At 37.8% G+C, this 27587-nt stretch overlaps 1 protein-coding gene across 1 annotated transcript in view; it reads left to right on the top strand.

Moving 5' to 3' along the window:
- Window positions 1-22611, top strand: part of LOC100734545 (dehydrogenase/reductase SDR family member 7-like) — a 66857-nt gene extending 44246 nt beyond the window's left edge. The window contains exons 6-7 of the mRNA XM_063240808.1: window positions 7676-7888; window positions 21864-22611. Of these exons, the coding sequence (XP_063096878.1) occupies window positions 7676-7873 (198 nt within the window). The 3' untranslated portion in view covers window positions 7874-7888; window positions 21864-22611. The remainder of the gene's footprint in view (window positions 1-7675; window positions 7889-21863) is intronic.
- Window positions 22612-27587: the final 4976 nt, after the last annotated feature.

The following is a 27587-nucleotide window of genomic DNA, read 5'->3' as shown; positions in this document are numbered from 1 at the left end:
TCATGTGATCTGCAACAAGATGGCTGCTGCTGATCCCATGATAAGGGACCACAAGATGGCAGTCATTTACTCTGTGACCTGTTACAAGATGGTGGCACACTGTCATGTGGTAGAGGACCGCAAGATGGTAGCTGCCCTCCATATGAGCTGTAGCAAGATGGCTGCTGAGAACTATGTGGTATGGAATTGCAAGGTGATGGTCAAATACAATGTGGCCTACTAGGTGGCTGAAACATGTGAGACCAAGTATAGTGAGGTGGTGGGGAGAATGATAATGCAGGAGCAGAGGGGAAAAAAGAAGAAGGCCTGTCTGAGGGGATAAATGGCTCAGGTTGAGGTGTCTGAGATTTAGGAGAGGAAGTAAAGGGAGAGTTAGAGACTGCTGGGGTGAGGAAAGGGAAGAGAATGAAACGGGTGGCTCAGAGACCTGTGGTTGAAAAGGCCAAAGGTTCTGGACTTGGAGAAATGGAGGAGGAGCAGTAAAGACAGGAGGTACATCATCTTAGGGGTTCAGCGGAGAGGAAGGGAGAGATCTTAGTGGAGTAGAGTGAGCCAGAAGTAAAATGAAAAAAGGACATGCCTTCAAAGTGAAACAGGCCTAAAAATAAAGGTGTTTTTGCCAACTTGCGGCTGTTATGACAAATGTATAAATAAAAGATCAGCTTTTTGGTTTTTACAGCCTTCTTGAGGACAAGAGCACTAAGGTTATGAACCAGGCACTCCAGAGGTGTGTTTTACTGGGGACAAGAAATGGTACCTGGGATTGAATTATAAGTGAGCTAAGAAAACAACTTTGCCTTGAGATGTAAGAGCTTTAGCTCCCCTGACAAAGGAACATGAAAGCTGTCCTAGATCTATCACACTTATCAAAAGAAGTCATCACCTGTCTTGAAAGTGTGACATGGAAGGTCCCAACACCCATTCTCTCTCTCTTTTTTTTTTTTTTTTTTTGTCTTTTTCATTTTTTATCGGTACCAGGGATCGAACTCACAACTGCCTGCTTGCAAGGCAGGCGCTTATGCCGCTGAGCTAAATCCCCAGCCACATCAGGCATCACTGAAAGTGCGGGGTGGGGTCCCAGAGAACAAGTGGGTAACAGTTTTGCCTAGAGCTGTGCTTGCCAAGTAATGTGAAAACTGTTATTTTCTGTCCAGGGATGGTAAGGGATAGGTTTTCTGATATAAGCTTGAGAATTTTAGTAACAGAAACAGAAAACCTCTGATGGCAGCTCACCTGTAATGAATGAAGAGATTTGGTGTTGCATGCAGATTAGCAGTGGCAAATAACAGGTCCTGGAGGAAGGAAAAAACTTCATAAGCAGGGGGACTCTAACTAGAAGTGATTCCCAGTAGCTAATGCATTCTGCCATCTGAGTCTCAAGGGATCAAAAATGTTAGAGTTTTCTGGTGCAATAAAGAAGCAAAATGTACAAAAAGAAAAGAACAGGTTTATTGAGGATGTGGAAAGGAGCACACAGCCTATGGTAGTTGGGCTGCCTCCTTTGACCAGAATCAGAGAGGCAAAGGGTTATATAACCTTTGATCAGAAATGGCCAATGGGGTGGATACTGATGATGTGTGAGGAGCTGATTGGAATCCTCTTTGCATGCAAACAGGAAGAGGAGTTGCAATTAGGGCTGAAGAAGCAGGAAGTGGTGAGTGTTCCCGCTTTGGCCTTTCGCCATGTTAGACCACTGCCATAATTATACAGTAATTTACATTAGGGCAAGAACCTTTCAGTATAGACCTCTTCTTCCCTAACTTTGGGCGTCAAATATTTTGTCTCAACAATGAGAAAGAAAGGTAAGGAAGACAGTCTCTGAGGACAAGGATGGCTGAACATGTAGAAAGTTTTTGTTAGACAACCCTGGGTAACCAGAGTTTGACGGTCTCTTTTTAAATAAAGTACTTGCAGAGCTTACAAATTTACACTTTTGAGTGTGCATTCAATTCTATTTGAATGGACTGTTCAATTCCTAAAATATCCTCAAATCATTTTCTTGTTTATTGTGGGGTAAAGTATTTGTTATTTTAGTGGCACTGATCTCTTCAGTCACACTTCCCTTAACTTCAAGTTTCTATATGCTACTTTTCTGTCTAAATTTCACATTTTAAAAAATCTTTCCACTGTGCACATTCCCTCACAATTCTCCATGTAAATCTGCACAAAACCAGCATTACATCCATGACAGAATATGGATATTATAGTTTCTTGCATCTTTCTCTTCCAGAAAAAAAAGAGTCCATTATTTTGAAAGTCAGCCTTCCACAAAATTTCAGAATATGGTTAATATTCAGACATATTATTGCCAGCAAGTTACACTCATGGTCTCTAGTCCAGTTAGCAATAGTTTCTGCATTCTCATATAAAACCTATCAGCACATACTCTACAGCCCATGTTCCCAATGTTTTGATTCCCTGAACTCATAGAATTGATCATCTTAAGCTCTGCTTAAATCATTCTAGGATTTCCTTAGTTCTATTCTCCAAACATTTCCAAATTCTTCCCGTAACTCAGTTCCAAAGGCTTTTGAACCAGATGACCAGATACAGTCACAGCAATGACTATATCTTTTCAGTACTGATTTTCTGTAGTCATTAAAGTTCATAGAGGAGCACAATCTATTGGATATGTATTAGCTTCCTTACAAGATCAGAGGGCTACAGAATTCACAACATCTGCATGCATGCTGTAAAGCCAGAGTATCTCATAGCTTCTTGGTCAAGAATCTGGAAGCCTCAGGATGGGAAGAACCAAAGATGTAGCTAGGTTCTAAGGTGGAGAGTTGTTGGTGTGCTTCCCTGTTGAAAGGTTGAAGATGCTAATGCCTGTTATCAAAGGCAGTAACAACAGCAAACCCATCCCTGTTTAAGCAGAATTCAGCTCTGAAGTGTGTTCTGACTTCTTTTCATTCTTCCAGACTACAAGCCTATTGAATGTAGCCACTTACATTCTTCTCCATTTGCTCACCTATATGCCAAATGCCTCTGGAAGTTTACTCTCAGCCACACACAGATGTGTACTTTGCTAATTCAGGTGTCTCTCTCTCCAGAGAAGTTGATGTTAATATTAAATATCACAATTCATATCCACAAAACACATCAAGCCAAGATCACTCAACATAGAAGAAAGAGATCCACTACATAGTCATAAAGGAAACAATCCAGCAAGATGTTATGCAGATTGTAAATATCACTATAATGAACATCGGTTTAATTTATTGAATAAGTAGGACAGGACTTAAAGGAAGAGGTAGGACTCAAAGTAATGAGAGTGCCTTTCTTTAATCTCTCACTGTCCCTAATAAATACATCCTGCAAACCAAAACTCAATAAAGAAGCTTCAGGATTAATTTGTGGTACAGATAAATTGGACTTAACAGACTTCTAAAGAATGTTCCACACACCTGATAAAGGATACACTTTCTTTTCACCAGCACATAGAACTTTTTCCAAAATATGACATATTTCTTAGACCAGAAATCAAGACTTACAAATATAAAAAAATTAAAGAATGTGCCTCATCTTATGTATTCATTTCATAATGGAATGAACATACCAATCAACACCAAAACAGACTATAGAAATTGAACTCATGAACATTGTTGTGTATGTTATCAACTGATCAGAGAGTCATCGAACAGTTAAAAGGGTAATTATAAAATTTCTTACAATCAAATGAAAATAGAAACACAATATACAATAAAAAAACAGCAATATCAAATAATTAGCCTATTGACACACCTCAAGATCTTAAAAATCCAACACAAATCAAATGCCAAAGGAGTAAAAGGAAATAAATAATAAGGATGAGAGGAGAAATAATTTAAAGAGGGACAAACAGATCAACCCAAAGAATCCATTAAACAATGCATGGTTGTTTGAAAAGAAACATTAAGTTCCCAAACTGTTAGTCAGAATATCAAGAAGAAATAGGGAGACAAGACCCAAATATATTTGGATATGATAAAGACTAAAATAGGTTCCATGGAAATCTATAGGATTATTAGGAAATATAATGAATGTTATATGCCCCAAAATTGAGAAACCTAGAGCAAATGTAAAATATCTAGGCACATATGACCTACCAAAAGGATCTAGTTAATAACCTAACTAGATCAGTTTCAAGGAAAGAAATTGAAGCAGTGATAAAAAATCTCACAATAAAGCGAACACAAGGTTGTACTAATTGACTGCTGAGTTTTGCCAAGGTTCTAAAGAACACCTCAAACTGTTCTATAAAATTGAAAGAAAAAGAATACTTCCAAACTCATTTGGCACCACCATTATTAACCTGCTATCACAAGCTGATAAAGATACAGTAACAACAAAGAAAACTATGGATCAGTATCTTTGAAGAATATAAGTACAAATTCCTTTAATAATATGCTTGCAGATTGATTTCAGAAGCACATTGTAAAGGTCATAAACCGTGAGTGGTTGGTAGCATTCCGGGGATGCAAGAGTGGTTCAGCAAATACAAGCTAATAAATGTAATAATACAGCTTATAAACAGAATCAAGAATAAAAACCACATGATCAATAAATATAGAAAAGGGGGACTGGGGATTTAGCTCAGCGGCATAAGCACCTGCCTTGGAAGCAGGCAGTTGTGAGTTCGATCCCCGGTACCGATAAAAAAGGAAAAAGTCAAAAAAAAAAAAAAAATATAGAAAAAACCTTCAGAAAATTTAAGGTCACTTCATAAAAACTGCTTTGAATAAATCAGGTACAGAAGGACAACATCACAACATCATAAAAGCTATATTTGAGAATCCCAAGGCCATCATCAGCCTGAATGGGAAAAACCTGAAAGAAAGATACAAATAAGCATACAAAAATCAGTAGCTTTTCTTGGCACTAATAATGAGCTTGTTATGAAAGAATTCAGGAAATGAATCCTATATACAGTAGCCAAATCAAAAAGAAAATGGATGCGAATTGAGACAATACTCACAAGTGAAATAAACAACACTTGCATGTGTAAATATTGTTTTGTCTCCCTAGTGTAAAAAACTGAAAGAGTAAATAAGATACAAAATGTACAGTAGATACTGTGAAAGGGAAGGGAAAAAACTGCTCAAAAGGGAAGAACAACTGAGACGGGAGAAAGGAGAAAAGAAAGAAGGGAAAAGATTATATGTAAAAATAACATGCACAAGATAGAAAACTATACTACTAATCTATTTGTCAAAAGAACAGTTTGTGCCATCATTGTTTGATTGTTTGGTCACTGTTTTCATGCCTATATCTTTTAAGCTGAACAACTACTTTGAAGATAACAATGCACAATATATTAAAAAATATTAATCCCCTAATATTTTGTTTTGAAATTCTGTATTACAGTTTTTGTTCTTTTTTCTAACCAAAGAGGTAGAAGCCTTCTATAATGAAAATTATAAGCCACTGAAGAAAGAATTGAAGAAAAAATGGAAAATGGAAAGATCTCCCATGTTTATGTTGGGAGAATTAATATTGTTACTATGGCCATAGTACTGCATGTGTACAAGCGGTCTGATGTTCTCTCCATCCAAATGCCAATTAACCATCTTCACAGAATTAGAAAGAATAATCCTAAACTTCGTATGTAAGCACACAACAGTCTGAATTCCAGAAGCAATAATCAGTAACAGAAGCAATGGGAGGCATCAGATTACTTGATTTCCAATTATGCTACAGAGATTTAGTAACTAAAACATCATGGTATTGGCACAAAAACAAACACATAGTGCAATGGAATAGAATAAGTGACTCAAAAATAAACTTTTATTTTTAAAAGCAAAACAGAAAAAAGGATAGAATTAATATAGAATTTCAAAAAGCAGTAAGAAATCAACACTAGTTAATATATTGCATATTGTTATAGTAGAAATAGTTGTTCAGGTTACAAGATCTAGGCTTAAAGATGATCAAACAATCAAACAATGACTGTCATTGCTTGAAAAAATAAACTTTTGTACCTATATCCATCTGATTCTCAAAAAAGGAGCTGGGGATACAGGTTGGTGGAAACATAGCATTTTCAAAACTATTGTGGCAAACCAGACATCCCCAGGTAGAAAGAAGATAGAATCTGGGCCCATATCTCTCTCCTGGTGAAACATCAATTAAAAAATGAATCAAAGATCTTATGCAAGACCTGAAATTCTGAAACTATTGGAAGGAAATCTAGGAGAAAGTTTTCAGTGTATTGACACAGGCAGTGATTTCTCAACCAGGCTACATAGGCAGGAGAATCAAAGCATGAATGGACAAATGAAATTATCTGAAATTAAAAAGCTTCTGGGCAGCACAGGAAATGATGAACAGAGTCAAGTGACAACCTTCTGAATGGAAGAAGATCTTTTCTAGTGATTTATCTAATAGGGAAATAATATCCAGAACATACAAACAACTCAAAAAGCCAACACCAAAATAGTGAGTAATTCAATTAGTAAATGAGCAAATGAGCTGAACAGCAGCTTCTCCAAAAGTAGAGTAAAAGCAGTCAATAAATATATGAAAATACTTGACATGATTAACCATCAAAGACTGTAAATCATAACTTCCATGACAGCCCTGCCATATAGAGTATTATGAGTAAAACACCAAACAGCAACTCTGGATGAAGATGTGGGAAAGAATACTTATACCCTGTTCCTGACAATATGAATTAGTAGTCACTATGAAAATGAAGGTGGAGATTTCTCCAAATACTACTGTACAACTATCATGTGAACAACCTATTCAATTCCTTTGTGTTTATCTGAGTAAAATGAAATTAGCATACAAAAGAAATCTGTATGCACATGCTTATCATGGCACTGTTCACAACAGCTAATATATGGAATTGAATCAAGCTGGGTGCTGGTCAACAGGTGAATGCATAAAGGAATATATATGTAATATATGCATATATATTTATTTTAAATAATAAACTTTGGGTATTATTCAACCATAAAGAATGAGATTCTGTCATTTTCAGGAAAATGCAAGAAACTGGGTGCCATTATGTTAAACAAAATAAGCCAGATACAGATTACAATACATGATTTGTTTCATATTCGAAAACTGAAAAACAATATTGACCTGAACACAGTAGAAGGACTAATACAGGAAACAAAAAGGGATGAGGAAAAGGAACAAGAGAAAGATAAATGAAGGTAGCCCAGAGAATGTTTACATCCACCCTGATTGTGTACATGTCACCATGTCTCAGACCCCCACCAAATCCAACAATTAATGTGTTATTAATTATAACTAAGCAAAGACTTGGAACTGTCTTCCCAATTACAAAAGAAAAAAAGAAATTCCTTTTATTTTTCCCTATATTTTTCATTTTGATGGGATTTTACGTGCTAAATGCAAATCTTAATAACTTGATTCTTATCATTTCCGTGATAATAAAATGGTCATTTAGTACTTTAAAATGGTATAATACTGATTAAAACCAAAACGCTTTCATCTTTCATGAGCCTGGATAACCTTATCTGCTATGTGTAGGATTCCTGTAGGCCATTTGACACTTTATAATAGTTCATAAGTCCATATTAATATCTAAGGGACTCTTAAGAAGTGTTAGGCTCCATTAAGGAAAGCACATGAGCAGACAGCTCTCATGTCTTCTTGATTTAATAATTCTGTGAACCATTCTGGGTAAATTCTCAGTATTTCCTCAATTCTAAACTTTCCTTAGACTTTTGGGCAAGATATAGCCATTCATCGGATGGCAACGAGTCATTGTGTGCAGCTGATATTAATTGCCATGGCCAATAACTTGAAAGAAGTATGGATCTCAGAGAAAGTATTTTTGTTACTGGCATATCTGTGGCAATATATGCCAAGCGTGGCCCTCTCGATGTCCAGGGTGCTAGACAAGCTACTGCGAAAATGACCTCAAAATGCTGCGGTAAGAACAATTTATGTGTTTTTTGCTCATGTCCCAGTCTTGCTGAAAATCCAGTCTTTCATTGCTGGACAAACCTCTACCATCACAGCTGATAAATGCAAAGCAGGTTTCATTTCTATGCCCACCCGTATCTGATGGCTTACTGTAAATTTTTCTTTGCTTTGAGATTTTATAAAATGTTAAATCAAATCTAAATCACCATTTTATGCTACACTATTTCATCAGTACATACGTCGCTGTGCACTTTTCCACTTACTCTGCCCAGCTCTACCCATCCTACCAGGCTCAGCTCAGGCATCACCCTCATGACCCCTGGCTACCCCTGCCACCTCTCTGTAGGGTGGGTGCACCTCACCCTGAACCTGATATCCAAGTGTTGAATGCACGGTTAAGACAGATGCATATGCAAGATGCTATACTCACTGCTCAAGCTCCATTCCCAAATTACTCCGCACACCACATGTGCAGCTGTGTCCATGTCAAATTCAAAAGACTGGTTGCTCCCCTTTCTACAGGCACTAGTGGAGAATGTTATCAACCATTTCTGTGGAAACTGTAAGCATCAAAGAGTTGCTTTCTTTTTTATGTAAACAGCCAGCAAATATAATGAGTTAAGCCCAAAATTGTGGATTATGATTAAGCAACAAAGGTTATTGCTGTGAATGATTTTAAAGTTTTTTATAAAACTTTTTATTACCATCTCTACTAAAGTTAGTCTTTATGGATTGAGATATATAACAGGATGATAAGACAAGAGTATATTATACATACCATTGTAGAATTTCTCTTTTCCAGCCAATCACATGTGTCTCACGACTTGTGAGGCAATTAATTTGCTTCAACTATTTGCAAGACAATGAAAATGAGTACAGTGAAAAACCCACAAACTAGAACACAATGAAATTCAAAAGCTGTTTAATGCCTTTGTGATACACTGAAATATCCAGAACTGGATAAGTCAGTAAGGAGTTTTTCCTTGTGTTACATCGTGTGTGGTGGGACTTGGTAGAGTGAGATGGTTCTGCATGTGGAACTTTAGCACATATTACCCCTGAGTTTAAGGTTGGAGGACAGCGGCGAGCAAGGAGCAAAAACACATCTTAGCAGAGAGGAAACACAGCGTCCTAGTCATGAGCACGGATCCTGTATTCAGGCTACCTGGCTTCAGCTCTCACCTAACCCCATATTTGCTCCATGCCAAAATACATTTCCTTAACTCTGTTTGCCATTCACAAAGTGGAAGTTACAGTAGTTAACTATTGTCACTGTGCTATGCATTGCATTAGAATTAGGATAACAAAAGATATTCATCCTGTAACTGAAACTTTGTGGCCTTTGATCAACATTTACTCATTTTTTCTGTGTTCTCCCTGGAAATCACCATTCTGAATCCAGATTCACAAGGGGTATGTTTTCAAAATCTACACATGAGATCACACAATCTATTTTTGTGAATTGCTTATTTCACTTTACATAACGTATTCAAGGTTCATACCTGTTGTCACAAATGGCAGGATTCCTTTTTGAGGACTGAAGTCTACTCTGCTGGATCTGAATAAGCAACGTTTCTTTACTCACACTTTGTTTTTGTATCTTGGCTCTTGTGTATAATGGTGAAATCAACGTTAAGAGTGAAAATATTTCTTCAGGAGACTGAGTTTATTTCCTTTGGCAAATACCCCAGTCGAGTGTAAATGTGGTTATGTGATTTCTCCTTCCAAAAGTTGGTCCCCATTGGGGCAGTATTGAAAAGTGGTGAACCTTCAAGAGGTTCACCTTCAAGAGGGTGAGTGTAAGTTTATTTAGCCTTGGGGACACTACACGTGGTCGGAATTAATGCACTTCTCACAGGACCCTCGTTTGTTCTTGAGAGTGGCTTGTCATCAGGCCAGGCCTCTCCATGTATCTTCCTGCTTCTGACCCTGTCTGGCTCCTCTTCCATTTCTCTGCTATGTTGAGACCCAACCAAGGGAGACTCAGCAGAATTTGAACAGATATCTTGGCCTTTCAGCTTCCAAAACTGTGAGCTAAAGTTGTTTTTCTTTGTGTAGTATCCAGTCTGATATTTTGTTTACAGAAAGTAAACTAATATCCCTAAAGGGAAATGCCTAAATCTCACATAGCAATTTCAATTTTAAAACTCCCCATACAGCTTTTCACAATGTTGATACCAATATACATTCTCAATGACTTAAGTAATAGGGTAAAGACAGAGTATATTATAGCAATATTTTTGTCAAAGCAGAGAGAAGAACTAGAGTTTCAGTCCTATGATAGTTGTTGTCTTTTCAGAAATGTTGATGACTATGTTACAGTAATATCTAAACATCACTCAAGTAAATCTAGCAGTTTGTTACACACAGAACTTCCTAAAGGACAATGACCTTTTGTGTCTACTCCCACCGTTAATATTTTGCTTATTATATGGTTGCATTGCTTTATCTCTCTTCTTTGTGATAAACTGGTCATTCTTTCTTGTTCTAGTAGCATTTTGCAAATGTATTCCCTCATTCTTTATACAACATCATAGGAAACAGCCACACCGAATCTTTTGATGTTATTGTTACTGTTTCCTTCATTCTTAGTGTACAGTCTTAGAAGAGATAAATGCATATCTTCCCAAATAAAAGTCACATGTTGGGGATTGTTACATTGCCTTTGTTTTGTTTTACATGATATGCTAAAATTTCCTGAATAACTCTAGAGTTACTCCCAAGTATTTCAATTACAAGTTCTTTGTTTTCATTAGGGCAAGTAAGCGGTGACCTGCTGATCAAGAAGAACGATGTGAACTCTGCACTTCAGATATGGCCTGAGCAGATACTATCCATAGTGGTTATATAACACAGAAACAGTGATGCTAAGCCCTATAAAGATATTTTGGTGTAGATCCTGAAATTAGGACGTTCTGACTTTTAAATTCAAATTTAATCATTTGCCTAAGTTTTATAAGGATTCTTAATGTCAGACCTCCACCTGGACAGAAGAAAAAATTCGACAAGCAGAGCTGCTGACCACAGCTGTAGAGACACAGAGCTTGCAGAGGGAAATAAACCAACAACCACCGTAGACAGCCGCACTAGCGAGATATGGACGTCAGCCAGACTCCCAACTCTGCAGACCTCGACCTGGAATTTCCCATTCCTCCCCGCTATCCCTCCTCCCTATCCAACACCAGTCATTTTGCTGAGCTTGTCTTGCCTGCAGCCAGGCTCCAATAAACTTTGCTTGCTGCTTCAACTTCATGTAACTTGGTGGTCCTGATCATGCCGCAGTTTACTCTACATTTTATTAGTTACTCATGATAGGAGTCCTCCAAACAAAAGCTGTGTTGATTGTGTTAACAGCTCAGATTGTGGCGGATTGTGGCTTAGTTTTACACTGATGCAAAAAACAAGTCACTGTAACAGGATTCAAATTCTTCTTATATTAAGACATACAAGAAAAAATCAGGACTGAAAGGGTCACTTGCAGTTTGGAAGACACTGCAGAGAGAAATGGAAACCCATAGTCACATCACTTATCTTTCATACAGGAAACTAATTGAAAGCTAATTTTACTTTTTTGACATAAATTTCCTTTTGTTATTTTAATTGATGTGTGTGTGTGTGCGTATGTGTGCGTGTGCGTATGTGTGTGTTTATAGTACTGGGAACTGAACTCAAGTCCTTGAGCTTGCCAGGCAATGCTTGTGCTGCTGAGCTATATCTCCAGCTCATAAATTTCCTTTTAATGTATAAAAAATTATAGGTAAATTTTTCCATGAATCTTTTTTAAAAGACACTAACATATACTCTAGATACATACACACACACACACACACACACACACACACATATATTTCATTTTGTTTAGTTTAGTTTTTTGTTCTTTGAGACAGAATCTCACTGTGCAGCTCTAGCTGACCTTAAACTCACTTTGTAGCTTAGGCTAGCCTTGAACTCATTCATGGCAATCTTCCTGCCTCAGCCTGCAGAGTGCTGGACTCACAGACGTGTACCCCAACACCTGGCTACTATATCTCAAACAAAAGAAAATTTTAAAATACCTAAACACATATGTTTAAAGCCTAGATTATCAGAAATCTGCCAAGGAATTACAGTAACCTGTTTAAAACATTCCATAGTTCATTCATCCTCCTATAGCAAAACACCAGCAATTGGATGATCTGCAGCCCGGGGTGGTTCGTTTCTCTCACTTCTGTGGCCTGGGAAGCACAGGGCACTGGCAGCAGTGAGGGCTGATCTCTGCCTTGCAGTGGTCCTTACCGCTGTTTTCTCCAGTGGGAAGAGACACTGTCCTTGTAGGATGAAATGGATGGAAGGACATAAAGGGGAACCTCTTCCTTAAGCCCTTTTGCAAGGACACCTAATCCCACATGACTTTGTCACCTCCAAAGCCCATTCTTCTTACTACTGTTACATGGAGGATTAAGTTTCAGCCTGAATTTGGGGAGAACCAAAACTTTCGAACTGTAGTCACATAATGGTCTGGGATATTTCACATGGGACAGAGCACCAAGTCACAAGAAGATATTGTTGGGGGCACAGTTATAGTGTAAGGACACACATATAGAAAGCAACCAATAGTTATTTCATAGTAAAAGGCAGTAATCAGTTGACGGCCTGTGACCGAGCTCCGGCTGCTTGTCAGTCAGTAGCCAGCCTGCTAACTTCAGGTAGCCCGAGTGTCTGCATCCTGAGTCGACTTGGCTGTGTTACTTGTTTCCAGGACTTCAGGTCCAGAATGGACTGGCCTAGTGAAGGGCATATTTAACTCTGCTTTTCTTTCCCTGCAAGAAACGCCCTCCCCTCTTCCCAGAATGTTCCTATATTATGATAAACAATTCCTTTTAAGTAAATCTATTTAGAATGTAATAAACTGCTGTCAAATTTGTAATTCCTGCTCACAAAATATGTATCAGTTTCTGTCTTATTCTCAGTCACTGCTAGAGATTTAGACTTGTTCCCACTAACCCACTAGCTATAACCCCACCCCACCTGCTTTCTAACTCCTCAGTACAGAGTCTTTCATTTTGTTTGAGATTGGATTTCCTGTAAAAATATAAGGCAGTTGTTGGAATGCTCCTCCCTCCAAAATGTTTACATTCTTCAAAATATGGAATGCTTTAAATGCCCATAATTTGAAGCAGTAAGTGGAACCCATAGTGGGAATCATTTATTTTACAACAGTAATATGGCCATGCCTGTCCTGGGATCCCTAATATTACTGAATTTCCTTAGTTCTCATAGTGAGTACTAAAGTGGGTAATATTATTTGCCTTTATAGATGAAGAAAGCAATGCCAAAAGCAACCAACTGTAGCATTTCCAAAGTTTCAAAGTCCTTAAGGTAAAATTCAGAATTAAACACAGCTCAGGAAGGCAGCACAGGAACTCTTTTTTTTTTTTTTTTTTTTTTTTTTTTGTAGTCCAGGCCTGCCAGGAACTCACTATGACACCCAGGCCGGCCTCAAACTCATGACAGTGCTCTTACCTCACCTCCTGAGGGCTGGGATTACAGGCATGCACCACTAGTCCTGGCAACAATGCTTTACTGCTACTAAAAATAATTTTCTTTAGTGTTTAGCGCTTTTCAGCAGCAAATATTACATAGACCATGCACTGGTTTGGGTGCTGTAGAGTAACAGAATGGGGACTGCAGAATACCCCTCGAGTACCAAGGGGTTTAGTAGTTAGGGTTATAGTATCAGAAGCAGGAGAGTCCATGGTGGCCATCAGCATGCATGAGTGCCAAAGCATCCAGTGGTTGCTCAGTGTAAAAAGCTGGAAGCTACTAAGACAGACATTAAGGACACAGCACCCGCCTAAGATTGGAGGCTATGAAACTCCAAAGAGTACCAGTGTGAGTTTGCATTGAAAGATCTGCGTTAGACCTGGAGTCTGATATTTACAGGCAGCAGCAGGAAAAGATGTACCCCTCAAGCACGAGGGAGCTCTTCGATGCATGCCAACTTCTTTCTTCCTTCATTTCACTCCACTCAGGCTCCAATCCTATTGGATGGTGCTAACTACAGTCAGAGTGGTTGATCTCCCTCATTCTGAGGCTATCCCTATTACTCATCACCCCGCAGACACACCCCACAGACACACTCAGAACTGTACTTTTCTGATCGTAACCCAGTCATATTGACTTATCACAATGGTCACAACCCACTTGTTGTGTGGTGGTTAACTGACTTTCAGTTTGAGTGCAAAGGCCCAGATGAATTGAGTCACAATGATTCTAAGCGTGGAAGCAGGATTGTTATTGGAATGGTAGAGAGAGAAAAATTTCAGCTTATCTTCCTTGGAGAAGAGTCCTGGAGATTGTTGTGTTTCTTTGTTTGATTGTTTATTTGCTTTTAGGAGTTTAAGTGGCTTTTCTTTGAAAGAGTTTTGACTGTTTTCTTTCTTCAGAGGAGCTTCAATCCTTATCTTCATATTGGACATCATTTCCTGGTTTCCAGTGCAGATGCCTTGGCCTTCTGATACAAATTTCTCAGCCTTCTAACACAGACCCTTCAGGTTCCAGCACTGACTTTTGAGTCTTTTGGGCACAGATCTTTCAGTCTGCCACTCAGAGCCTTCAGCCTCCTGATATGACTTGTAAAGGACACTGCTGTAGGCTTCAGGCCCTTGATAGACGCTGTGGGTCTCCAGCGTGTGCAGACACACATTTTGCACTCTTTTACCTCTGACTGTACTAAGCATTGACCAATAAAACTTGTCAATGAGACACATCACTTTGAAGCATACTTAATATCCAAATTAATAAAAAAGCCAGTTCATACTTCTACCTGATATAACACAACTATCCTGCATATATCAGAACCCCACTAATTCCTTCTCCAAAATATGAAGCAAAGCTTCCTTTGGGTGATACTTACCCTTCTTGTGACATTATATAACATACAATGTAGACTGAACCAAACTTAAATACTGATAAAGGCAATAAAGATATGTTACTTGGTGAGGAACACAAAGAAAAAAATACCTGCCATATATATTTATATGCACAACTATATTAAAACAGAAAATAATCATGACAATTTTTATTCTGTTTCTGGAGAATATGACCACTTTTGGATTGGAATTGCATTAAATCTGTATAACATTTTTGTAATATGGCCATTTTAACAATATCAGTTCTTCCATTCCAAGAATATAGAGGACTTTTCAATTTATAGACCTTCAAAAGTACAGGGAGCACTGTGCTTTTGTTATAGGGGTCTTCAATATGGCCATTCTTCAAAAATTAATATAGAAATTCCATTTGAGCCAGCTGTACTTCTTGCGTGTATCTTCCTGCAAGAGTTGAAGTCATTGTATTACAGGGATACATGCAAAAAGCAGCACAACTCACCATGGCTAAATAAGGAAAGCAGATATAATATTCAGTCATAAAAAAATAAATTTGGGTCCCTCATTGGAAAATGGATGAATTTGAAACCATTATGCTAAATAAAATAAATCAGACTAAAATCATATGGTTTACCTGAGACCCGAAATATAAGTAATTTAAAGAGCAAAATAAGAGAAAGATGGTAGGCCATAGAAAGAGATGGGGAGGGGCCAATAGGATAATGGAAAGGGAAGGTTAAGGGGAAAGGGAGTAAAAATGAAGCACAACATGCATGTGTGCCAGTTCCCAAAGAGGCGTGTAGTTGTTATGCATTGCAAATATACTAATAATAAAGAAATAATCATACCAATTACAGTGCTTGTTCATGAAGTCATCACTGGTATTTGAAACTACCTTATTCGACTACCATTCTGTATTCCCACAGACTTCAGCAGGCACCCATCAGGTCTTAGTTCTTCAACTGGAAAAGTAACTTGATCTTCATTCCTGAGACCTGGGTCCTTCGTCATCTCCTTCAGAGTGATTCTCTGTATCTAGGTTTGTTTTCCTATTTCCATTTCAGAGTTTCTGTGTCACCCCATTGGCTCTCCTCTGAGCTCCAAGCCTGCATCTCTGTTTCCATCTGGCTATGGTGGAAACTCTGGACTGATTTTAATATATATATATTTGATTTGTGAGATATATATATATATATAGTGATACATATATAAATATGTTGTTCATATTTGTGATACACATACACACACACACACACACACACATACTTTTTTATTTTTATTTTTACCTTGATGCTTTGGAATGAAATAGATTGGTAATTTCCCTTTCTCAAAATTATCCTTGTCAGGATTTTTTTAAAGAAAAAAAAGGAAAACAGAAAAAAGGGTAGAAATAATAGTCTTTAAAAAAAATTAACACTAAGAAATCACTAGTCGATAAATTACATATTAATTTGCATATTAAAATTACATATTAAAATTTACATTACAAAATTACATATCAAAACATGTCATTTTAGAAATAGTTGTTCAAGTTACAAAATTAAAGCATAAAAAGTGGACAATTAAACAATGAGAGTGCAAACAGTTCTATTCAACAACACAACAAAAACTTAGTAATATGGTTGTCTATCTTACACAGTTAAATATACATGCAGTTATATAGAGCACTTTCTTTCCCTTTCTTTTTTACAATAGCTATTACACATTTTGGATCTTATTACTCCTATAGTTTTTATTACTTTTTACACTAGAGAGACAATATGACATTTACAAATATGATTCTTATTTCATTTATAAAGATTGTCTCCAGTTGCCTCCATTTACCTATAAAGGCCTCAAAATCATCCTTTTTATAGCTGAGTAATATTCCATTGTATAAAAATACATCTTTTTCATCTACTCTGCCGTTGATGGGCATTTTTGTTGTCTCCAAGATTTAGCTATTAAAAATTTTGCTGCTATAAACATGGCTGCACATATATCACTGTGACATGACCTTTTCAGTTTTTCTGGGAAAATACCCAGGAGGGGAAAAGCTGGATTGAATGAAACTTGCAACCCTACTCTTCTGAGGAATCTCCATTCTGATTTCCACAGTGGCTGCATCAGTCTACACTCCCACCAACAGTGGAGACGTGTTCCTTTTTCCCCACAGCCTCGCCAACATTTGTTATCAGTTGATTTCTTGATGGCAGTCACTCTTTCTGGAGTAAAATGGAATCTCAATGTTGTTTTAATTTGTATTTCTCGAGTGACCAGTGATGGTGAACATTTCTGCATGTAGATATTTTCCATTTGTATATCTTCATCTGAGAATGTGTGTTCATCTCATGCCCATTTTTGGAGAGGGTCTTTGAATTTGGGGGGCTTGATGTTTTTCAATTCTTTACATGTTCTGGATATAAGTCCTTTGAGGGGTCTGACTAAAATTCTTTCCCATTCTGTGGATTTTCTTTCCACTCTATTAGGATTTCATTCAAAGTGCAAAAACTTTTTAGTAATATGAGATCCCCGTTGTTGATTCTTTGAAGTGTTTCCCATGCAGTTTGCCTTTTGTTCATGAATTCTCTGCCTACTCCTATGTCCCCAAGATTTCTATCTACCTTGTCTTCCAGTAGATTTAGTGTTCTTGTTTTAATATTTAAATCTTTGATCCATTTTAACTTTAGTTTAGTGCCTGGTGATAGGCATGAGTCTATTTTCAGTCTTCAGCATGTGGAGAGCCAATTTTTCCAACACTACTTATTAAAAAGGTTATCCTTCTTCCAGTGAACATGTTTAGCCCCTTTGTCAAATATCAGGTGGCTGAGTGTCTTTGTAGTTGTTCAGAAGATTGTTATTTAATTTCCATGTATTTATGCAGGTTTTGCAATTTCTTGTGCCATTAATTTCCAATCTACGTACACTATGGTCAGATAATATGCATGGGATAATTTCAATCCCTTTGCATTTACTTAAGAATGTTTTATGGGTTAATATATGGTATATTTTGGAGAATGTCCCATGTGCAGCTGAGAAGAATGTATATTAAACTAAGTCATTTGCTCATAGGTATGATTCAGTTCTATTATTTCTTGCTGACTTTTTGTCTAGTTGATCTATCTCTTTGTGACAATGGGGTATTAAGATCCCCTGTTATAATTGTGTTCTTGTGTATTTGATTTTTCATGTCCACTAGTATTTGTCTTGCATAGTTGGGTGTTCCTGTACTTGGTGCATATATATTCATAATTATTAGTTCTTCCTCTTGAATTTTTCCACTAACAAATATGTAGTGACCTTCTTTATCTCTTTTAATCATTTAAGTTTTGAAGTTCACATTGTCTGCAAATAGAATAGTTACTCCTGTTTTTTTCTGGGTTTCTATTGCATATAATACTGTTTTGTATCCTTTGACTTTTAATCTATGAGTTTCCTTTTGGGCCATATGTATTTCTTGAATACAGCATATTGTGGGATCCTATTTATTGATGCATTTTTGTCAACCTATTTCTTTTGATAGGTGAATTGAGACAATTTACATTTGTGGATATAACTGATACGTATTGGCTCAACTTTGCCTTGCTATGTTCCAGTTGTTTGTTTTCTGCTTTTCCCCCTTGTTAATTGCTTGCCTTGCCTGGTGGTTTCTTTCTGTTGTTGTTCTGGAGATTGTGGCATTTTTATCTCTAGCTAGTATGTCCTTCAATTCTCTTTCGAGGGTTGGTTTGGTAGACATGAATTTCTTCAGCTGTTCTTTGTCATGGAAGTATCTTATTTCTCCATTAAATTATAAAGAAATTTTTTCTGGGTCTATCAATCTGGGTTGAAAGCTGTTTTCTTTCAGGGCTTGAAACACCTCACTCCAAGCTCATCTTGATTTGAGAGTTTGTGCCAAAAAGTCTGTCATGATTCTTTTTTTTTTTTTTTTTTTTTTTTGCCTTTTTCCTTTTTATCGGTACCGGAGATTGAACTCACGACTGCCTGCTTGCAAGGCAGGCACTTATGCCGCTGAGCTAAATCCCCAGCGCCCAAGTCTGTCATGATTCTAATGGGCTTTCCTTGATAGGTGAGTTGTGTCTTTTCTCTAACAGCTTTTAGTATTCTGTTTTTATACTGTATGTCTGGGATCTTAATTATTATATGTCTGGGTGCAGATTTATGTTGGTTGTGACTGTTTGGCATTCTGTATGCCTCACTTATCTGCATATCAGATTTTTCACCATGTTTGGGAAACTTTCTGCTATTACTTCTATGAATAGTTTACCTATGTCATTTGTGTTGACTCCTGCATCTTCACTGATGCCTATTAGTCTTACATTGTTTCTGTTGGCATCATCTTGAAACTGCTGGATTGTCATTTCATGATGCTTTGTTGTTTTTAAAAGTCCTAGCCTTTCATGATCACTAATTACAATCCTGTCCTCGAGGTCTGAAATTCTATTCTCAGCTTCATTTAAATGGTTTTGCCAGCTTTCAGTAGAATTTTTTGTTTCTTGGATGTCTCTTTGAGTTTGTTTCATGGATTATGCTTGTTTTCTATATTGTTCATTCAAGGTTTCAATCAGTTTCCCATGTTCCTGTACTTTTTTTAAATGTATTTCTTCTCTAGCTATGCTGAGCAACTCCTTTACTAAGGTTGTCATTTTTGTCTTTATCTGAGAAACTGTTTCTAATTTGATTTCCTCTATATCCTCATGGATTGTTTCCTTATTTCACTTGCTATCTTTTCAGAGATTTCAGGTGTATGACTTCTAAAGTCTTCTATTTTAATGCCTGCTGTACTTGCTCCTGATGGACTAGATGTTTTAGATTGCATTTTGCTTTTTTGTTGTCATTTTCACCTTTTGGGTTAATATTTGGTCTTTCAATCCCACTGGTCTCAACTATCAGTAGTGTGCATCTTAGGGTCCTATTGTATGGTTGATGTTTGTCCAATTGCTGTGTCCCTCAATAAAGAGGTGGGCCAGTAACCTGAATTCCTCCTGCAGGGCCTGATCAGTGAGTTCTATATTCTTCCTAGGCTGACAAGCCTAGTAGTATTGATGTAAATGAACCTTTAGTTCCCGCTGTTATTATGTCTTCAGGTTGTTCTGAGTCACAAGGTATCCATGTTTAGTGTTTGTCTTGGCTGGGACTCTACTGTGTCACTGTGTCTCATAAGCCCTTTTAATTTTCTACAGGTTGGGGGAGACTTTATTGACGCCCTCCTCAACCTACCTGATGTTCTCTGTGTGGAGGAAAGACTCACCCACACTCTTGCCAAGCTCACCAACATCCTACTTCTGAATTGGCTTGGCTAGTGCTCCTGTTTATCCACTGAAGGTGGCAAACTCTATTCTTATTTAGGGGCAAATTCACCACACCAATGGAAGCCTACTGAGGTCTTCTGTTTGGATGAGGGGTTACTGAGTCTCCCATCAACCAAGCACAGTTAATCCACTGCAGTTCAAGGTTCTAGGGGGAGAAGTGGGAGCTGAAGATCAACAGCAATCATAGGTCTGGGAGTCAGAGGTCTACGAAGGCAGCAGTGGGATAGCAAGAGTGCAGAAGTGGTCGGCTTGGCCCAGCCCTGCATGCCACTGGAGGTCTTGTGTCCCAAGGTGGGTGACATGATAGCAGGGGCACAGGAGGGGCCAGCTCTAGCCCAGTGCTGCACACTGCTGGAGGTCCTGTGTCCTTGTCAGTTTTTAGAGTCAAGGTTTTCTGACTACATAAAATGTGGTGAGATTTCCTCCTTTTTAAATGTTCTTTGGAAGAATTGAAGGCTGATCTTATTTTGTTCTTAAATTATTGGTAAAATTCATTGATGAATCTTTTCGGGTTTGCAGTTCTCATTATGGGAAAGAAATAATAGTAGGTTCATCTTCCTTAGCATATAAGGGAGTACTCAATTTTCTAGAGGATGTAGTTATAACCAACAGAAATCCAAACCTGAAACACTTAAGCAATTAAACTTTACCCCTTGAATGTAAAGTTTGGGCTGAATAGTTTTAGAGAAGTAGCTCAACAACAAGAGCAAGGATCCAAGGGTTTCCATCCTTCCATTCCACAACCCTCAGAGTGGTACAGCACCTCCCCCAGGGTACAGAATGACTACATTGGCAAAAAGAGTCTCATTCTCATAGGCATTAAAACAAAAAGAGAGGAAAAGAGAAACCATTTTTAAATCCTTCCCCTGAACTACCCCCATTTACTTCTGCCTAGACTTTCCTGGATCAGACTTGATCACAAGTTCAACACTAGGCTCTGCCCTGGCAACGGGAGGAACACTGTGTTTGGCTTGCAGTAGAAATATTCAAAATCATTGTTTTAGTATTCTCTAAAAGGATTTTGAAGATTAGTCAATTTGTCTCATATTTTATATTAATACTTAGACATTTTCACCAAAAGTTAAATGGCTTAACAATGTGATTTATGATGCAATGTAAAATACTATTAAATAATAAAACTGTAATATTCTCCCCAGTGTATCCATACTGGTTTTTAATACCCACTATTACTCACTTAAAAATGAACATGTTCTTTATTAATAGATACAGTACTTGAGTCTTGCATCACCTACTTTTCTTCTTGGACTTATATTTTTATTCTAGTTCTACTGTAGGATTTCATGTTAATTTAATATATTCTTGCTTCAAATTTTTTACCTTGTGACCCTAATAATAATCCTTACAGTAACAATACATATGCTTTTGTATTTAATATTATCATATTCATAACGAATAAATGGAGGCTCAAACTGTTAAGATACTTTTATGAACTTAGTTATCATTATATAAATCAGAATATATATATGCCTATATACATATATGGTGTAAAATTTTTGATTGACTGAAAAAAGTAAATATCCATAATAATCTTTGAATGAAAAGGGTAGGATTTATAAAAATTTGTTTATTTTTATGTGGGCAATTATCACTTATTTCTTCAAAGAAAATGAGGTTCGGTGTAATGTCCATTCCCATTCTTCTAGATGTGCTCATGGTGGGAAAACTTGTGCATATAAATTGATGCTAATGATAAGAATTTGGACATGCACTATTATTCAGCTGTTCAAGCTCTTTCTGAGTTATGTAACAAAACTCTAGTTATTTATAAAGAAACTTATTTTCTGTCATCTGTCATTCTCAGGTCCTCTTTCTATCCTGATGAAAAGAAAGAATTGAAATCTCCTGGATTTGCAAAGAAATCTATGAAGCAGATATTACAGACACTTATTTTTAGCATCTAAGAAAAATATTATGAACTTATAAATGTCCTTCATTAAGTGACTACAAATTAAACCAGTCACTTTTTAATTTAGAGCACCTTGTTCATGAAACTAAAACTGGTTCACATCTGTTAAAACACTCTGTAAAACTGAAGATTGTATATTTCAAACTTTCCTGTTATCTATGAACAAAACATCAAAATCACACCATATTTTAAGTAAGTCTACTCAAAGGACATTTCAAAGTAGAAAAAGTTATACTAGTGGGTTTAGTTGAAGAAACATCTCTGTTACTAATATTTAGAAATTTTCCTTGATTTAATGCATCAGAGGTTTATACCACAGGAATGTAGCAGGGTAGGACTCCAGAAATAAATATATAAATTTCTTTTGTAAAATGAAAAAGGAAAATTATGGGACGAGGTTAGGAACCGGAACATTCTGATAAATGTTGATGAAATCATTTTCCTACCAGTATGCATGAGATCAAAACATCAGTTGTGCTTCACGTTCCTTTCAATCTAAGCTGTATCATTTTCCTATTGGAAGGCAACAAAGGATATTTTGGTGGGGATATTTTTCAGTGAAAAATTTTTTAAAATGTATAAATTTATGCAAATGATTGTTGACTATCTGCCATATTCCCTAGAACCATCCTTACAATCTCCCCATGGCCATTTGAAATAAAATAAAAACCTTAAGATTAGTCTCAGTGTGATTTCATGTAACTCAAGAAAAGTTAGGACTTTCTGAACAAGGACAATCTTAAAATATCTGCTGCAAGTTGTCTTCTGAGAGAGACTTAGGGAAACAGCAAATGCAGAGGAAGAAGGATCAAGTTTTCTACAGAACAAAAGTGAATTTGCTAGCTTATCTAGACATGTGCTGAACTACCTAATTAACACCATACTGTGATGCCAATATGAATTGGTTTTATGATTTCTATGCCAATAGTCTATCACTCAAGCACTGACACAGGGGAGGTCAGTGACTGAGTCCTTCTAGATGGATTTTGTGTGTAGGCAGATGCTGCAAACAGAAAAAAGATCCAATCAAACTTTGCATATCTCCAACAAGATGACTAATACTAGGTCTAGGTGTCAGAGCTGAAATGGGACAGCAAACAAAGAAATGTGATGGGAAGAATGATGGAAGGAAAATAGTTCAAAAAGCCTTGTTAGGCTTGTTAGAAAACAGAAAAGCTGGAGTGAGTAAGTCACAGATTAGAAATAGGATGTTCCAATCTGTGACTGATGAGATGAGTTCCTCAGGTGAAAATTAGCAGACTGTGACTGGAGCCCTCAGCAACTATGGAGGAATTGGGATCAGCAGAAGTTAGAATGTCAAGGAACTGAGATACACAGCTAGTGCATGATCAAGAATGACGACAGATCTGTGGAAGGGTGGGTATCAGTCAGGCCCTTTTCAACAGTGTGAGCAGGAAGCAAAAGGGTGACAAGAAGATTGTTGTTCCTAGGTCAGTGGGGTAGGGTGTGTACTCTGCCTTGAGGGTGGAATAAAGAGATAGCTTGCAAGAGGCTTTGGAGAGCAAATAGAGAACGTTTCCCAATATTGACTCTGATGACTAAATAACTTTAATAATAGAATGGTAAATCAGGACCATAAAATATGTGTCAAAATATTTGACACCCACAACTTAAAGGTTTGTTTTGGCTCATGGTTCCAGTCTAAGGTCATCTAACTACAAGGCAGATGCAGCATGGTTGGGTGGGCATGGAAGAGCAAGCTTTTCAACTCATGGCACTGTGGAAGCAGAGAGACAGACAGAGACAGAGACAGAGACAGACAGACTGAGAGATAGAGACAGAGAGAGAAAGGAGGTTCTTAGCAAAAGAATACACTTTTCAGGGTCAGGCACCCAGTGACCACCTCCAACCACCTCCTAACAGCACAATTAACTCCTAAACTGACAAAAGGGTGACTGCACTGGTAAGTATAGTGCCTCCATGATGTGAAATTTCTTTTGCCAAATTAATCAATCTATCATCCTTAATCTCAATGTCATGCAAAGCCTCTGGACATGAGTAAAATGCAGAAAACTTTTCTGCCAAGCCATAACACACATCATGTGGGGTCCAATAACCAATGTGATCCTTCTTCCCAGCAGAAACTTCTCGAGCCTGATCTTTACAGGCAGGCTTCTTACCTGCCTGATGGTCCCCTGAGCTCTGACCAGAATCTCCTCTGCAGAAAAGCCTAAGCTGCTCCAGCTCTATTCATTCAAGTGACATCTCTGAACCTTTCCAAACTCTGCCCACAAGCCATTTCTAAAGGCTCTTGAACCACATGGCCAGGTATAGTCACAGCAATGACCCCACTCTCGATACCAAATTCTGTCTTGGTTACTTTTTACCCATTGTTGAGACAAAATACCTGATACCCAAAGTTAGGGAAAGAAAAGTTTATTTCTCACAGTTCTTGGAGGTTTCAGTCCATTCTAAGTTGGCTCCAAGGCAGCATAGCATGGCAGGGAAGCATTCATGGCTGCTCCAAACAACAAAAGTAAAAACCAAAGAGCAAGACACACCTTCTTCTCACCATTATATCATATTGCTGCCCTACCTCTAGGCAGGTGTAGCACTCACATCACCAATGCCAGCACTAGACAACAAACCAATCACAAATGCTAGTTTCAACTGTGTTCATATTACATGAGGCCTAGGAAGGCCAAAGGATATGGCCAAAGGAATATAGTCCATAACAGCAATGTTTCCTACTGAGTGTAATTCCCTAAAGATCCATCCAAAAACTTCTTGATTCAATAGTGTGTTCTCTTTTTGCATCTCAGTAGTTTGCCATAATAGATACGTATCACAATTTATTCAACCATTTATCTTCTGATCAACTGAGCTCTTTACAGTTTGGGACTAGCTATGAATAAAATTGTTAAGAATACTCACTTTATATTTTGGTATGAATATAAGTTCCTTTCTCTGTGATAAATGCCCAAGAATACAACTTATGGATTAAAGGGTATTTTACGTTTCCCTTGAAAAGAAATTCTACTTCCAGAATTGCTGAATCACTTGTGCATTCTAACAATACACGAATGAATCAATTTCTGCATTACTCACCAATATTTGCTATTGTTACCCTTTTTTACTTTTACCATTCCAGTAGGTGAATAGTGATATCTCATTGCGATATTAATTTCATTTCTCTGATAGAAAATGATGCTGAATGTCTTTTCAGATGGTCACCATGTTCAGCAAAATGTCTGTTTATGCCTTTGGTCCATTTTTTCATTGGATTTCACAGTGTTTTAATATTAGTTTGTAATTCTGATTTGTCAAAAATATGTTTTGGCATATATTCCTGTGATTATTTTATTCTTACACTCTTGCCCTGTATCCATCCCTCCAGAAGTAACTACTATTTTGAGATTTCTGGTAATTATTTCCTTTACAGTTTTATCTATGTTATGAAATATGATAGCATAGTTTCACTTTGCATATTCCTTAACTTTTATTAATAGAATTTAACTTGCTACTTTCACACATCCTAATGTCCACAAGCCTTACCCAGTGTGTTAAACACTCTAAATGTAGTGAGAATATGTTCATAGGAGTGTACATGATTCCACCATAGATTTACCCATTTAAAAAACAATTCTGTAGATGAATAAAGTTTGTTCACATTATTGATGTTATGATAAACTTTCTTATACATGTGTAGGCAGGTTGTATTTGCCAATATTTTCTCCAGGGTAAATACATTGGAATGCAATTACTAGGGTGTAGTTATCTTCAACTTCATTAGAGGATGTCAAAGAGATTTGCCTATTTAGTCTCCCACCAACATTTCCCATGCTCCTTGTGAACAAGGATTTTTTTCTGTTTTGGCAGAATGGGGTATGACGCTGATGATTTTATACAAAATTCCTTTTTCCTTTGTGCCTGTGGATCCATGAGTAACAGCAGTAACCAAATTACCTAGCACATGGATAAAGAATAATTCTACCAAAAGACTCATGTTTATGTCTTTATGCAAAATCAATTTAGTCCATCTCTAAGAGTTGCCAAGGTCCTATCAGTTTCAGCATTGCAAGTCCAAGTTCAAAGTCTCTTCTGAGATTTTAAGGCGAACTCTATAAATAAAAAAAAGTTAAACACTTCCAAAACACAATGGCACAGTATAAACATTCCCATTCCAAAGGTTCCAAATAGGGGGTTAGAAAAAATGAGAAAAAAGCAAGTCCAGATTCCATCAAGGCACACATTAAGTCCTGTCATTTCATATCCATTATCTGGAATAATCTCAGACAAGATGTGAATTCCAAAGAACTTTGGTGGCACCAAAGTGGAATTACAGTGGAATTACCATGGGAATTACAATTTCCATAGGTTCTCTCTTTGGCCAGTTCTGCTCACTCCTTACGTTTTCCTCCAATGATCCACACTCGTGGCTTCTCCAACCTTGGCAGTCAGTAGAAGCTTTGACCAACCTTCCCCTGTACCCAGATGACCTCAGCAACTGACAGCTTTGGCTGCTCCTCCTTGACACCTTGACAACCTCTGCAACCTATGGGAGCATCAGGGATTTCTTCCACCACCTGCAGTACCTCAGTGGACTAACAGGAACCTCAACGACCTCCTCCCCCCACCCAAAGTACTAGGCAGGCCAGCAAGAGTGTGTCAAGTCCTCTCCAAGGCAAAAGACCTTGGTGGGTCATCAGGAGCCTTTGCAAACCCTCCTCCACCTGGAGGATGTTGGCAGACTGGCAAGAGCATGGCTGAGTCCTTCTTCCATGCAGAGAACTCTAGGTAGGCTGGAAAGAGTGCCAGTGAAGCCTCTCCCCATGCAGAGGAACCCAAGTGGGCCTAAAAGACCCACAGTAACACAGCAGGATCCTGACTGGTGTGCACCATGGACAGGTGTTTCTGACAGCTGGGAAAGGTCTGAAGCCACAAATAACAATATGAACTAAAGTTTGGTTCACATCAATACCCCTAGGGTAGTCAGCCTAGGAAGAATATAGGACTTACCCAAATGGCCCTGCAGGAGGAATTCAGGTAACTGGCCCTTCTCTATGCTGCAAGACCCAGCAACTGGGTGAATGTCAGCTACACAGTAGGACCTTAAGATACACATGATGGATAGGTGAAATAAGCAGGATTGAAAAAACCTATATGTTAACCAAGACATGAAAATGACAAAATGAAAAGGCAAAATGCAATGTCAACCACCAGCCCATCTGAAACAACTACAGGAAACATCAAAATAGAGGATGTTGGAAGTCACATACCTGAAATTTCTGAAAAGATAGCAAGTGAAGTAAAGAAACAAATCCATGAGGCTATACAGGAAATTAGATCAGAAATAATCTGTTATGTAAAGAAAGAAATGATGACCTTAATAAAGGAGTTTCTCAGTGTCGGTGTCGCTCCCGGCCGGCAGGAAGAACACGCAACAATATCTGGCGGTGGTCAGGCTTTTCTTTATTCTCTCCTTATACAGTCTGCCCCGAAGCCTCTACCGGTCCGCTCTCCGTGGCTCCTTCCGTGCTTCTTCTCTACAGTCTGTCCCGAAGCCTCTACCGGTCCGCTCTCCGCGGCTCCTTCTGTGCTTCTTCTCTGCAGTCTGTTCCGTGCTTCTTCTCTCATGGCGGGAGAGGCACTCACTTT

The sequence above is a fragment of the Cavia porcellus genome, unplaced genomic scaffold (genome assembly GCF_034190915.1).
Source record: "Cavia porcellus strain 051 isolate PalLab524CR breed Dunkin Hartley unplaced genomic scaffold, mCavPor4.1 scaffold_31, whole genome shotgun sequence".
Classification (NCBI taxonomy): domain Eukaryota; kingdom Metazoa; phylum Chordata; class Mammalia; order Rodentia; family Caviidae; genus Cavia; species Cavia porcellus.
The sequence above is the reverse complement of the archived record's forward strand: the minus strand, read 5'-3'. Positions and strand labels throughout refer to the sequence as shown.